This window comes from Xyrauchen texanus, chromosome 16, assembly GCF_025860055.1.
Source record: "Xyrauchen texanus isolate HMW12.3.18 chromosome 16, RBS_HiC_50CHRs, whole genome shotgun sequence".
NCBI lineage: Eukaryota > Metazoa > Chordata > Actinopteri > Cypriniformes > Catostomidae > Xyrauchen > Xyrauchen texanus.
Window position 1 is genome coordinate 20,498,867 of NC_068291.1, and position 15,285 is coordinate 20,514,151.

General features: G+C 36.8%; 1 protein-coding gene across 3 annotated transcripts in view; it reads right to left on the reverse strand.

Moving 5' to 3' along the window:
* Positions 1-9,294: 9,294 nt before the first annotated feature.
* LOC127657362 (disintegrin and metalloproteinase domain-containing protein 12-like) overlaps positions 9,295-15,285 on the reverse strand; it is a 173,451-nt gene continuing 167,460 nt past the window's right edge. For all 3 annotated transcript variants that reach the window (XM_052146113.1, XM_052146111.1, XM_052146114.1), the window contains 2 exons: positions 11,396-11,574; positions 9,295-11,302 (listed from right to left, as the gene is read on the reverse strand). In XM_052146113.1, the coding sequence (XP_052002073.1) occupies positions 11,263-11,302; positions 11,396-11,574 (219 nt within the window). In that variant the 3' untranslated portion in view covers positions 9,295-11,262. The remainder of the gene's footprint in view (positions 11,303-11,395; positions 11,575-15,285) is intronic.

A 15,285-nucleotide genomic window follows, 5' to 3' on the forward strand; every position in this document is an offset into this window, starting at 1 on the left:
ATGTCTTGCAGCTATACTTTTGAAACAGTGAGTATTTTAATGTTTACAGATTGGCCCCATTCAATTCAATTGTAAGTGCCTCAGTGTAACCCATCTCTTTTTTTAAAGAAAAGGACGGACGAGTCAAACAAATTTTTGTGGTAATCTATATTATGCCACAAATTCTGTTGACTGAGCTTAACTTGAATTGAACATGATTATTACAGCTAAGCAAACTCTATTAAGCTCCATCCGCTTGTGATTGGTAAGGTCAGTCACCATAGTATTGAGCTGAGCTAGATTAATGAAGACAAAAAGCATTGAGATGGTCCTCCTGAAAGCTGCAGCTTCTCTGTGGAGCAGATGAACCCAAAAACACACAAGTACAGAAACATTTACATTTGAGTTTTCTCTCTCAGAAGACATTTCTTTGAGTATTTGAATTATTAAAGCAAAAAATAAAACAATAAAATGAACACAGTTAATTATAGCTTATACAGATGTTATTACACAAGAGCATCTTTGACTGACCTATATATTTCCTTTAGGGTTTTGTGTCATTTGTTTCCACATTTATTGTGCTCTTGCCAAACGTACTGTGACTGTAATAGGATTTGGGCATGTGTTTTCATAGAGGCCTCAATCTGTTTTAAATAACTAGTCTAAATATGAGAGAAAATGTGTTAGCCAATACTACAGTAAGACATATATTTTGAGAAACATACCTTGTAATAACTCATACTTAATATTCATAATAACTTTTAGTATTTCATCACAGAGTGTATGGCACCCATCATGTTTGGACTGAAGCCCAACACCTCTTACAGTTTCAGAATGAGAGTCGCCAAACCTTCATGGGAGTGCTGCCTCAGCCCTGCGGTCTCTGCCTTCACCGCCCTTGAGCAAATTAGATTTGAACTTTTAACCTCTTATATTCTTTATATTAAATCTCACACTGCTTTGTGTTATAGGTTGGAAACATATTTTTAGTAAACACAGCTAAATTAGTGAATCACTCTCATAAGATGTATGTGCTTAATGTTTTGATGCTGTGGCTACAGGAGAGCCTTTAAATGTGGGAGGACCCTCCACCAGTCTGTAAACAGGGGTGATGTGAAAGGGCTGACCATAGTGCTGCAGTCTGGGTCAGACCCATTATCCATCTGTAAGGACACATACTGAAAATCGGTACCTTTACATGCACTTTAAAATTTCGATTTCAGTCCAACTGAAACCTTACCTGCTCGTTTTTTACGAAGTCGGACTGCGTATTTTTGCGCATGCTCAGACGGTACGTCCACGGACCACAATTCTCCCGCTACACCATAGGCCTACTACGCCGAACGCAAAATAAACAAATTCAAAGTATCATGGCGAATGCCTAGAGCCTTTATTTTTGGTCAGATGAAGAGACTGCCTTCATGTTGTTGCAGCTAAAAGAGCTGGATATTCTTTGTAGGTTTCCACTGAATGAAGCCTTAGCTTGACGCTTTATCCACTCCCTTCGTCCACATCCACTTGAATAAATCCACAGGACAACTCGTAAAAAATATATCAATTTACTTGGTTATTCACAAAAATAGCAGCACAGTAATATTACGAAAAATAAAAATTATTATTAACAACACAAAAGTAGAGAAAGGTAAAGTAATGTAAAGGTCAAAAAACTGTGTGGCTCCACTCTCTGCTTGCCTGACTGTTCACACAGATAACTTCACTAAAAACTTCACTAACTCTCCTCACTAATTCTCGCGAGAGTATTCCTAAAATACAACCAAAGTAATATAAATACACTCTAAATTATCCACACACATTTTAGAGAATAACACAATTAACTCCTTGCATTACTGTAAATATTAACTGCATCGAACTGTAAATATTTTCTCCACATAAAATGAATCATGCAAATTACTGTAACGCATAAATTAAATTATTTATCAATTAACTGCATTTAGGCTCCTACATTCTTAAATAAATAGACGGACGAAAAACAAGGAATGGCGAAATATTTAGAAAAGTCGCCAAAAAGCTAGAAAAGCTTTTATATATATATATATATATATATATATATATATATATATATATATATATATATATATATATATATATATATATATATATATATAAATCAGTGGTACTCTGTTTGAAGTGCTTCCGTCTCACGCGGATCTGTTCGGGGCTTCGGATAAAGCTCGCCTTTTCTAGCTTTCTACCTTTTCTAGCTTAAGATATATATCTTAAGCTAGAAAAGGTAGAAAGCTAGAAAAAAAAAATATATATATATAGATATACAGTAGATCAGTGGTTATTACAGGTCAAAGAAAATGAATGGAAGGAGCGTTTTCAATCCAGTCATCATGCCACACGCGGAGTTTTTAGGACACTGAGCACAATCCATAGTCGCAGTGGATAGTGTGGACAACAGTTCACTCTCGTGCTCTGCTTCAGGTGAGTTTCATTGCCTTAGCTAACAGGAGACTTTTGCGTTTTTCATATACTGTTTGTCCACTGAAGGCACGTGCCATGGGCATTGAGACTGGGCAAGCATCAAATATTTTGAATACACATTATTAAACGCTGTGCCCAAAAAACAATATACAGGTGAGTGTAATGTCACCAAAATGTTATTGACGTAAATTATTGCCTTATAACCCACCAGTCAATGGAAACAATTTTGTCACAGTGGCGAAAATAATGACCAAATTGGTTTAAATTCAGGACAGTAACACAAATTATGGATTGTCATATATTGAGCCGAACATATTTATGTAAATTAAATCCTACAACGAACCATAGTGCCTGAAGAGCTTGTTTTAATACATACAACAAAAAGAAAAATGAAAGATTGCCAGTTACTAGTTAATAGTTTCAACATCATAGGCCTCACGTCACTCTTCCCACAGTTCAGAACCACTGGAATGGACAGCAACAATTAACTAATCTGACCACCAAAGACAACAATCTTAACCTAAATGCACAAGGCAAATTTAACGTAAACACGTCAGTCTACATTCCTTAATATATATTTAAACAGACACTGTGCCCTAACACTAGATCTATAAAACAGACATAAAACAAGAAGGACATGATTGCCAGATCATCACTTCATAGCCTCAGACTAATGAGAAACAATGACATAGTATCAAAAACACAGATTATAAGAAATATATTAATTTACCTTTTTTTGTACACAAAATCCATGCGTCTTTCCTTGTGACTGAACATCTCCATCACTTTGTTGTAAAAGTCCCCCCACTTGTTGAAGCCTCTCTTTCTCAATTTTTTATTAAAATTAACTTTGCCAAATCTTTTCACTGCAGTTATCCATTTAAGCACTTTAATAACGCATTAGTTACATTAATTTGTGCGTTTGGACAAAACTGAAATCTAGCCTATCAGGTAGTGTGACTGAAGAAAGCTTCTGAGTGGCTTACTCATTTTGGTAAGCATGCTTAACTTGGCCATTTGTAGTAGTGGGCGTGATTCAGTTTGAATGAATGTACAGTGTTGAATGAAAGGGCAGTAAACAATGGAATCCGAGAGAGCAGAACATAAAGTGCTTATACCTGAGGGTGGAGCCAAAGCAAATAAATGAATAACTGTCTGTGCTGCTCAACTGAGATGAAAGATGACGAATTTGAATGAAAACAGTAGTTTATATTAACAGTTGTATTTAAATATTTCATATTGTAATTTTTCTTTTCACCCTTCTGTTAGGTAAGCACTGCTTACCTTGTTATATGGATGGCACATCCCTGGTCCACTGGTTGATTACATGTAAAGTAGTGTTTGCATGTAATTTTTTGTAAAAGTGTTTGCTAGCTAGTTGGTTCACATTGTTCATAGAATGCTAGCTAGATTTGCAGACAAAATTAAGCAAACAGCACTGCAGCACGAAACATATGCTGAGTTCGGAATGACATGCTACCGTACTATTACTATTTCTGCCATAGACAGACATGACAGAAGTAAAGCCCAGTGTGACCGCCCCAAACTCTACATACTACATCCATATGTGAATGCAGAAGCTCCTAGCTACGCTTGCTCGATGTTGTGCGTCTTTGCATTACGAAATGTGTCAGACAGCAACGCATGTTGTATTGTCTGTGTTTCCGAAGGGGCTGTAGCAGACATCAATATGAACTACGTGCTTCTATGGTTAGTTTAATAGCAATTATTCATATTATTCAGTCAATTGTTTATAACAACTTACCTGAATGGTAATAACACATCTTGTTTAATGGAACAAACTCTTGAAGGTAACTCTGTCGCTCCCTTGAGGACCACAGTAATGTAAAATCGGATGTTGAGGCTAAGGGGGCCTATACACTAGAGAATGCTGCAAATGCATTGAATTTAATGGGGATGCTGCGTCGGAATTACGCAAAGGGAAAACGCAAGGGTTTCCGATGAAGCCCCGTCATGTGGCCAAAAGTTGAGAACATTTGAACTTTTTTGCAACACCGTCTGGTGTAGGCATACATTGACCAATGAGAATCTCGGAGAGGCTGGACTAGTTGGGCTGTGAAATAAAAAAAACATGGTGTAAAAACTCAAACATGTGGGGTATTAATTTCCTGTGCTTTATTATCTTTCTCTGTCAGGCTAAAAAGATGAGTCATTGTGCAGAGAGACCCTGGAAAAGATTTTCAATGTTTACTGGTACATTGTCAAGATATATTTTAAATAGCCATCTCTATCCATGGTCGCCTCTACCCTCTGTGGTACGTGCCTTCCAGTTGGACCTTTTGTTTTCCCGTGCATCAAATGCTCCGTTGCATCTTTCCCTAGTGTGTGAACGCACTAATTAGCATTTGCAGCTTTCTCTGATGCAGCGTAAACTCAAGTGTGTGATGACCTAAAACATACTTAAACTCCAGACATGAATTGTCAACTGATAGTGCATGCAGGTCACCTACCTGTTTTACTGAGGCCAGAGCCAGCAGTAGTGCGGTCTTAAAGGAGAGCATGCACAAATCAACAGAGTCCAAAGGCTCGAAGGGGGGCCCTGCGAGAGCTTTTAGGACTAAAGTTAAGTCCCAAGTCGGGGCTGTAGCCGGCTAAGGTGGGTTTAATCGTCTTGCTCTTGAGGTAGTTCAAGATGCATACAACGCTCTGTCTCAGAGGGATGAGAACAGCATCGATGCACTTCGTGAATGTGCGAGGAGCCAGAGACAGCCTGAAGGACAGGACTTTGAATTGATACATTGCTCCCTTGAACGCAAATCTCAAAAACATTCTGTGGTGTTGTACAATTTGGATATGAAAGTACGCATCCCTCAGATTTATTGTCGAAAACCAATCATGTGAGCATATATGTGATAAGATCAGTTTCTGAGTAAGCATTTTGAAAGTGGTGATTTAAATATCTCAGTTCCAGGATTGGCAGAAGTCCGTATTTTGGGACAAGAAAATAATGGCTGTAAAACCGTTTTCGTGCTTGACAATTTGGCACAATCTCTATCGCATTTTTCATGATGAGACTGTGTATTTTGGGTCGTAACACGGTCACGTCTTCGGATGAAACCGTGGAAGACAGAATGCCTTTGAAACGGGGTGGCCGCCATGCAAAGTATTGTATACCCTTGTTAGATCGTTTTTTGCACCCATTCTGAAATGCCCATTAGGTCACGCCACGCGTCTGCCCACTACATGAAATAATTCCACAAGTCTGTATAAGATTAACACCAGCATCATGTAAATAAGATTTCATGACGATCAAGCTTTTAACACTTATCAATAGTTCACTAATGATAACCATTTTATAGCTTTATTTTCTGTATCGAGCACAGCCGTTTCTGCAGCAGATATGCTTCTTGTGTAAAAGCACAGGTGCTTGCTGCAAAGTTGTTGTGACACACTGCTTCAGTCCAGCTCACGCACTGCTTCGGCAGAAGGTGGCTTCTATAAAACTGCATTTGTTTTGTTCCCAATAATGTCACCTGCGACTGAGTAAAATGTTGTGTTGATACAAAAAGCAATCAAAAGTTATAGCATTTCAAATATAATTTATCCAAGTGTCCAAAAGCCTTTCCAAACAAATATAACATTATAATTGTACATAAGAACTAATTATACATGCAAACACAACAATAACTAAAGGTTTGCATAGCATGCATACATGATTTTAGTAATAAGATTTCACAGAATGAGTTTCATTCTGTGTCATTTGATAAATGAGCAGGGCTTGACATTAAGGATTGTTACGTGCTTGTCCTTCAGACAAGTTGAATTGGTAAAAAAGTCCAAGTAAAAAAGATACTTGTCTGGAGAGAATCAGAAACTTCGTTGTTCGTAATGAGGAGCAAAAGTTTAATTGCTTCGCTTGTTTGTAGAGATCTCTGTTTTTATATAGGTGTAAAGACATTTGGATGTCAAATTAACAGGTTGAAGTTCAGCAAAAATGCGACATCTTTCTGCTGCCCCCTGTGTGCTCCCTCTAAACTCTGCACGTGTCATATGAGCCGCGGAATGCTGCGAGAGAAGCAGTAGCACTGATCAGTCACACTTATTCTAATATTATATTAAAAAGCAGGCGTAGACTATATCACAAATATAGCTAGCTATATTTTCATTATTGACGTTTGAATCAGGCTGCTTGTCCGGTCAGATAAGTAAAATTCTCTTTCACATGCCCATTTAAAAATCCACTTGTCCCCGATAAGCGGCACACGATAATGTCGAGCCCTGATGAGTCTGTGTCATGTACTTGGCGCCATCTCCCGGTGGCCTCAGTCACCAATCCCATGCCTCGCTGCCCAAATATAGATGATTTTTGCACCAATCCGAACCCAATCTGATTGGTTAGCGTTCCATGATGCTACATAATTTCTGATGATGTCATCATATCCAGGAAAATCATTATCTAATTATCTATGCATATTTCATGTTCGGTTTATTTTTCATTAAATTACAAGTGAAAACTTGGCATTTAAGAAACATGTTCACATGAAACATAAATGTCAAAGACAAATACTTAGATATTACTTGCCATATTTTTGTCTGTGAGTAAAAGAAATAGGCTGGTTGTATTCTCCTTTTTGGGAGCTTTCCAACAACATATGACACATTGCTATTTGTTCAGTTTGACATTTTTACTGATCACAATGTACAGGAAAATAATTAATAAATTATCAAAACGGAAAACGCAACTTTCAAAACACTTGTTTAGTTTTGGTCATAATGTCTACATGCATTGTATTCTAATGATACCTATTTTGTCTTGGTCAAGACTGTAGTTATTAATATTTTGGGAATTATTGTGTTCGGCTGGCCCGTCCAATCTTGAAGGATTACATTTGCTGCCTCCAAAGACACCCAATTTTGGTTCTATGGTAGCATATTATGGAATTTCACAATTTCTCGTTTTGAACTCCGTAGAAGAAAAAGTCCTAAAGGATGAGTAAATTATTTTTGGGGGAACTATTCCTTTAAAAGCATCTGTGTTTTTATACTCTCTGGAAGGTGGATGTAAGGGATAAAATCTCTCTCTGGACTCCACTCATGCATGTGTCAGCCATCGGTGGAGACGCTGCGGTGGCCTCAATCCTCCTCCAGGCTGGAGCTGATGTAAATGTCCGTGACAAGGCTGGGAAGACACCACTAATGGTAGTTACAGTTGAAGTCAGCAGTTTACATACACTTAGGTTGTAATCATTAAAACAAATTTTTGAAACACTCCACAGATTTCATATTAGCCTTTCAACGTAGCACTGTTCCACAAGTCGTTTAGGACTACTTTGTGCATGACATGAGTCATTTTTCCAACAATTGTTTACAGACAGATTGTTTAACTTTATTTGACTATATCACAATTCCAGTGTGTCAGATGTTTACATACACTTAAGTTTTCTGTGCCTTTAACCAGCTTGGAAAATTCCAGGAAATTATGTCAAGCCTTTAGGCAATTAGCCAATTAGCTTCTGATGGGCTAATTGGAGTCAATTGGAGGTGTACATGTGGATGTATTTTATTCTATAAAAAAGACAGACTACAATTTGCAAGTGCACATGGGGACTTGTTTGGCCATAATGATCATCATTATGTTAGGAGGAAAAAGGGTAAGGCTTGTAAGCCGAAGAACACCATCCCAACTGTGAAGAATGAAGGGTGGCAGTATGTTGTAGGTGTGCTTTGCTGCGAGAGGGACTGGTGCATTTCACAAAATAGATGCTATCATGAGGAAGGACAATTATGTGGATATATTGAAGCAACGTCTCAAGAAATCAGCCATGAATTTAAAGCACGGTCACTAATGGGTCTTCCAAATGGATAATGACTCCAAGCATACCTCCAAAGTTGTGGCAAAATGGCTTAAGGACAAAGCAAAAAAGCGTGTGCGAGCAAGGAGGCCTACAAACCTGACACCAGTTCTGTATGGAGGAATGGGCCAAAATTCCAGCAACTTATTGTAAGAAGCTTGTGGAAGGCTATACCAAAACGTTTGACCCAAGTTAAACAAATTAAAGGCAATGCTACAGAATACTAACAAAGTGTATTTAAACTTCTCACCCACTGGGAATGTGATGAAAGAAATTAAAGCTGAAATAAATATTTCCCTCTACTATCATTCTGACATTTGACATTCTTAAAATAAAGTAGTGATCCTAACTGACCTATATTTTCTGCGAATAAATGTCAGGAATTGTGAAAAACTGAATTTAAATGTATTTGGCTAAGGTGTATGTAAACTCCTGACTTCAACTGTATCTTCAAAACAACAGTCACTAGAATTATCTGGGATAATGTATAGCATAATTGCAGGTGTTTTATTGTCATTACTGTAATCTCTTTTAGGCAGCTGTGCTGAATAACCATGAGGAACTGGTGAAGTTGCTACTCGTGGGGTATACCCGCATATTAAGAATGAGGTAAAGGAAAATATTTGATTACCATGGCATTCATAAACCATAATCAATTAAACATTGAGTGGAGGACAATACAAACATTCTGCTGCATGAAAGCTGTTCAAAAATGTCTATTTGCACCTTGATGTAGTATGGAGTAGGTGCAGCTGATATAGCAAAATCATTTGAGAGAGAGAGGTAACCTAGTAAAGTATTAATAAATGAATCAATTAATATTGTTTTTGAGCTTTGAACAAAACAATGATGATTTCTTTTGTTTTAGAACATCATGAACTTTGGAATAAAAAAAACTTTGAAGATTCATATCAATAATATCATCTCAGAGGGAAAAGTTATCTCTATCTTATAAATCACATTTTACAAACATTAAAGACTTGACGTTAACTGTTCCTATTTATGTGCGAGTGTAAAATAAAATGAAATGAAATCCTTAATAGTAAAATCCTCTTTATTTTGTGTTCCACAGTCTTGTTCAAGTCTGTGCATTACCCCAATTGTTCAGTTTTGTAGGGACCATTCACTTTCCTAGGCAGTCACAATTCCATTTTAACATCATAATGTATAGAAATAAAAAATGATTGGGTGTATTTAAAACTATAACACAATGAAATTGACACCCAGTGCAAAACTGAGCAATAATTTTCATGACAGATTTAGAGAGATTAAGACAAGCTCGACTACACAAAAACCTGTGGTAGCTTGATTATAACTACCCATGTAAACATACTTTCTACTTACGTCTGTCAAAGCATTTTAAACAGTGACGTTTTGAGCATTCAATACATTTGCATGAGTGCAAAAAAAAAGGAGAAATATTAAATTGTTGAGACTAGTTAAAAAAAACAGCACACACATACACATAGGCTTTGCTTGAAAGAGATAATGTGTGACAGCTGGGTATGTTACACTCCCAATGCAACAGCACTGGAAAATTAATCATATCCATATATGGAAAACCTGAAGTGAGATTTTGGTGTAATTTCCCCCTCAGGATGAAGTACCAGGCAGAACAACATTCCCATGTGTTTATGAATAACAGCTAGTCCAGCTGTGCATAAAGACAGCTGTATGGCCATGGGCTGGAACCACTTGTTTGAAAACACTTTAAATGGATGTATGAAAAGAAAAAAAGGGTTGGATACTGTACTTGATTAAAGATATAACAAGAAATACAGCACAGCATATTCAACATCTACTGCTTCAAGTATTGGCGGAATTTTCATTAACATCACTTTAAGACCACATGAAATCACTGAGTGCAGTTTTCTGAAATATTAAAACTGGAAGCTGTTGGTCGGTTGCAAAGGAAGGGTCATTCTTATTCTAGGGAGTATTTGAATATTCAAAATTAGTCATAAATATTTTAGTCCTTTTTTCCAGAAGAAAAGACTGTCCTTTTTAAATGTGTACAGTATATTTGATAAAAGTGAATTTTGTCAATGTTTAGGAATACACTAGCATATAGATGACCTCAAAGCAAACAAACATATACTAAATGCCAGAAAACACTCATTTTATTTCACGGGGGCTTTAAAGTTTGTAAACAGCACATTAAGGCCATGATGATAGAGGCATGAAAGCTGTAGAACAATGAATAGTGATTGCACTTTTCTGTTAAACTGAATACGGTGGTGTCACTATTTGGTGTAATGTCACAAGTATGAGTTGGGAAAAAAGGAAAACCACAATCCAATGTTGTCACTTCAAGTGTTTGGACCATAAATAGTAACTACAAAAGTTGGTCTGTCGGTGTTCGGGAGCTTGACTATCACTGACTAATTAAAACAGGACAACACAGATAACTGAACTATGAGTGAACAATAATTGCTCTCATCCTTTATGGCAAGTTTTTTGCACTTTGGCTGATTCTGTTCCATGGCTCTCTGATAGTTTAATTCAAATCTGATATTGTTCATACTCCAGTGTTCCAGACAGGCTGTAATTTTTTAAAAGGTCTGTTTTTTTTAATCACAACACCAATGTACTTCTTACCACAAACATAGCAGATAAACTGTAGTAGAGGGGGAAAAGCACTTAAAGAAAGCATCCCTTATTTTGTAATGAACAAGCTCTCATATATACAAATTGATAAAAAAAGAATTGCAATAAAAGTCACAATGATTATACAGTAAAAAAGTGGCAATCACAGTACATCGTTTTGTGTGTGTGTGTGTGTGTGTTTTTTACAATAAATATACATCTTAAAAAGTTCTGCAGTACCCGAGCGAGGACTAATGAACACCTTTTCTGAGGGGGCATAGCACCAAGGTGTCACGTCAGTCCGCTTCTCTGTAGGAAATTCAGTGGAGTTCTGCAGGGGTGGTCACTTGGCCCAATAGAGTTTTTTATAGTGCAAACAAGTGTGTTCAGATGCTGGTGAAATTCACCTTCAGTGTTTTTGTGTCCATACTCTATGTCAGTGATCATAACATGAATGGGGTAGTCTGGGAAGGGGTCTACAAAATATCCAAAAAGCACTTGTTAGAGTGTTGATCCACACATATGACTTAATAAAGGTGTGATATTGATAATGTCATGGTGAGACTGACCTGTTAGGCAGTGGTATGGAAGGTGGTGGTTGTGTTGGTACTGTTGGAATCGAGATGGGTAGAGGACCAGGGCCCGGTATCCGAACTCCCTCTGTGGACATGATGTGGCCCACACCATGGCCTCTGATTAAGGGGTCTGCTGGAAGTGGCTTCTGTGGGGGACTGGGCTTCTCATAGTCCTGTGCATGACAACATAAGACTTTTTACATTTCCTGTTCCAACATACACGTATGAATCATTCATTACAGAGTCCAATGACTCGTAAAGACACCATAATATAACAATTTGAATATTAGACTATATTTGCTTTGATGCCTTCTATATGCTTCTGTACTCCTGAGTGATAAAATTAACTTTAAGCAGGGATACACATTTAAAATTGACGGCCTTCTCTTTTGTGAAAAAGATTTTAAAAAGTTGATGATATCCTGTACTACACATATTTCTTTCCAATCAAATGCCCTCCAGAATTATGTCCCTGCACTTTTTCAGCCGTGTTGTTTCTTTAAAAACAAAGTCATAATTTTTTTTCCATATGGATCTTTAAAAACATCCTTCTCAAGTGTTTTATGCACAAACCAACCAGCTCTGCAGCTGAATCACAACAGTACAAACTTTGATTTAACCTCGTGTGAACCACATCCGCGTGGACGTTGTATTTGTCTTTGCTATATGCAACGCATAAATCAAATTAATTTACACCCACTGATATCAGTTCAGGAGACTGTGCTGTCAGTAAATGGTTCAACTTTAGACGCACAGAGTCATGTGACAAAACAACATGGCATCGACCACAGCAGAGTTTGTCTTTGGGAGAAAAGCCAACAAATCTACATCTGGTAAGAAACCTAATTACGTTTTGACACTGAAACCTGTTTGAGTCAAAAGATAAAATTTTTTAAATGTTTGTGATTTATTGCGAAACGCCACTCTTCTAAGCACAATGTACACTAATGTGTACTGTAGCACATTTGAGAATGTATGGGTTCATCCAGAAGCTGAAAAATGTTTCTTTCAGATGCTTTTCATGGAGTTATGATGAAAATGTGGTGCATTTCGAACTGTTCTGAGACCAGTGCAGACAGACAGCACACTGGCGGTTAAGTCATTCACTAAATAGGGAACATGCATCTAAAGGCATTCAATCCAAGCCTCCTATCAAAAAATCAATTTTAGGCATCAGATGATGTTTGGACCACTCACCATGTTTGGCAGACATGGGACAAAGCTAATCTGTACGTAGATACAGAATTTATAATGTATAATTTTATTTGAACATGGTTGGCAGTGATTGGATGATGCTGGCCATTACCATCTATCAATTAACTATGCTTAATATCTGATGTAAAAAATTTTGATGGGGAAAAATAAATCTGACTTTCTATAGCTTGGTATTTTTTAATTCACATCTTGTTCCACTGTCCACATATGCAGACATATCATTTTAGGAAAACTATTCGCTCAAGAATTATTATTATTTGCATGTTTATTAGGTACTAATAGTTACACGGAAAGTGATAATAGATAATGCACACAGCAGTCACTCTCGGGTCTCAGGAGCTTAAAGCAAAAAACTATTTGAAAATCAGACAAAGGTATGCTACAAGACTGTGTACTTGAACTTAGCAAGAACTACAATCCCGTGAAGCATTGCAAATGATGTAATCAAATTAAAAACAATATAAAAGTATTGATTTAAAGTTGTTGATTATAAGGATAGAAATAAAATATTTTGAATTAGTTAAATATTCAGATATTTGTAAATGTACAAGTAGTTAGAGAGTGGATGGAGACCAATTCAATTGCATAATTCACAGTACATCATGTAAGTGGCCGATCACTGCAGAGCGTATGTGGTGCACTTTGTTCGCCAGGATTCTCTGGTGGATCATATCTCTTCAGGATCATGGGTAGTGTAGTTTTTCACCAAGAAGAACCAGAAAACCTTTTCTTATACAAGAATTTCAAAAAAGATGAAATAAAGGGGACTAATGGCTTCAGCAGAAGCATATACCGTTGATTGACAACATTGTAGGTTTTAAGTTATGGTTAGAAATAAATTTCCCCATGTAAATATTTATGTTTTTCCATCCAGAACCAGACTATTGTGCTCTATACTTCCCAGAACCTGCAAATAGTTCATCCTACTTGACAGCTGTGCACACCATTCACTTTCATGGTATGGAAAAGAGCAAATTTTATTATTCTATTTCGTTATCCTGCGATGGACTGGCGACCTGTCCAGGGTGTCCCCCGCCTTTCGCCCAATGTTAGCTGGGATAGGCTCCAGCCCCCCGCGACCCTGTACACAGGATAAGCGGTTGACGATGGATGGATGGATGGATGGATGGATATTTCGTTATCTTTTGTGTCCCATGGAAGAGAGAAAGTCATATATTTTGAGTGAACTCTCTCTTTAAGTGACACTAGTGGTGGATGTGATAAAACAGTGCTAACATCCTATTGCCACTAGATGGTAATGTCATTACATTTCTCATCCTGGACAACCAGACTAGCAGCTATGCAGACTTTGCACAATTACAACACAAAAACTGCAACCAATTCATCATATATGTTCTGAATCAAGCTCTCATCATGTTACAAATTTACTCACAGGGTGAGGTAATAGCATACAGCTGTTACCTTTTCCACAGTTCAGTGTTCATTCGAAAAAGACAAAAAAATCTATAAATCTGAAACACTGAGACAAAAGAATCATCATTTTCTGCATGGATAGTGACTTTTTCTTTTTTCCTTTACTTTTTGCATAGTTACATGGTAGTAATTTGTTCCTAAACCAATTGAACACTGAACAAAACATCACCCTAGTAAGCTATTACATTATGGCAATACAAGACCTTTTAATCATGAGTACATTGTTGTGTTAAGCAATGAGGCCAATTTGTAAGAGCACCGTAAGAGGTGAAAATGTTTCAAGGCTCTCAGCATACATAGAAAGCCAGTCAAGTAGAAAAGGCACTCAAGAGCACTAAACAAACCATCCTGATTTCATATGTAAAGCAGTTTAATGTGAATGCTTTCAATGAGGTCAGCATAAAAGCAAGCTTTAATAAAGTCATCATAGGTATTGTGTTACCAGTGCTGGGTAGATTACTTCTAAATTGTAATCTGGAATTGATTACAAATTACATGACTAAAATTGTAGTCAATAATGTAATTTGTGCATTACATTTGAACGTAATCTAATCTGATACTTTTGGATAACTTCTGACCTAATTCTTGTTTATTTGATGTCACATGCATTTGAGTAGAATAAGCTTGTAACCTACTATTTTGACAATGTTGCTTAAATGCAATAAAGGAAACTTATATAATGGATCAAAATATAAGAATTGATATGATTTTTCTTTGTGTGTTTGTGTTTGACTTGCTATTTGTCTGTTTCTGAGTGAAATATCTCCCTTTTTGAAAACACTCAAACACTTACTAAACGTACTGTACATCAGCTGTAGGCTGATTTAGAATTACAATTTTTAAATATTTAAATAGAATTAGAGGAATCAATAAATGATTAACTATTTACTGGCTGATTAATATGTGGCAAGGCATTCTTAAGAGTTTAAAAACAGTAATGTGAAGCTTGTATGAAGAATTATAATACATTCTTATACAAGAACTATATTAATTCTTCTGTAAAAAAAAATGCATAACTGTAACAACCTATTAGCGGTGGCGCTACAGTTTTAGGTGGATGAACTTCTAGTTAAGCGTAATAGACTTAAAGGTGCTGTAAGCTATTTTTTTATGGAAATGTATGTAAACATTTTTCTACTCCCTGAAAGATATTAAAGAAATATGTGTCCAAACAAAAATGTATTTGCATGCCGCAGACAATAACGCTTTCTGCCTTTCAATCATTTTGAGTGTTC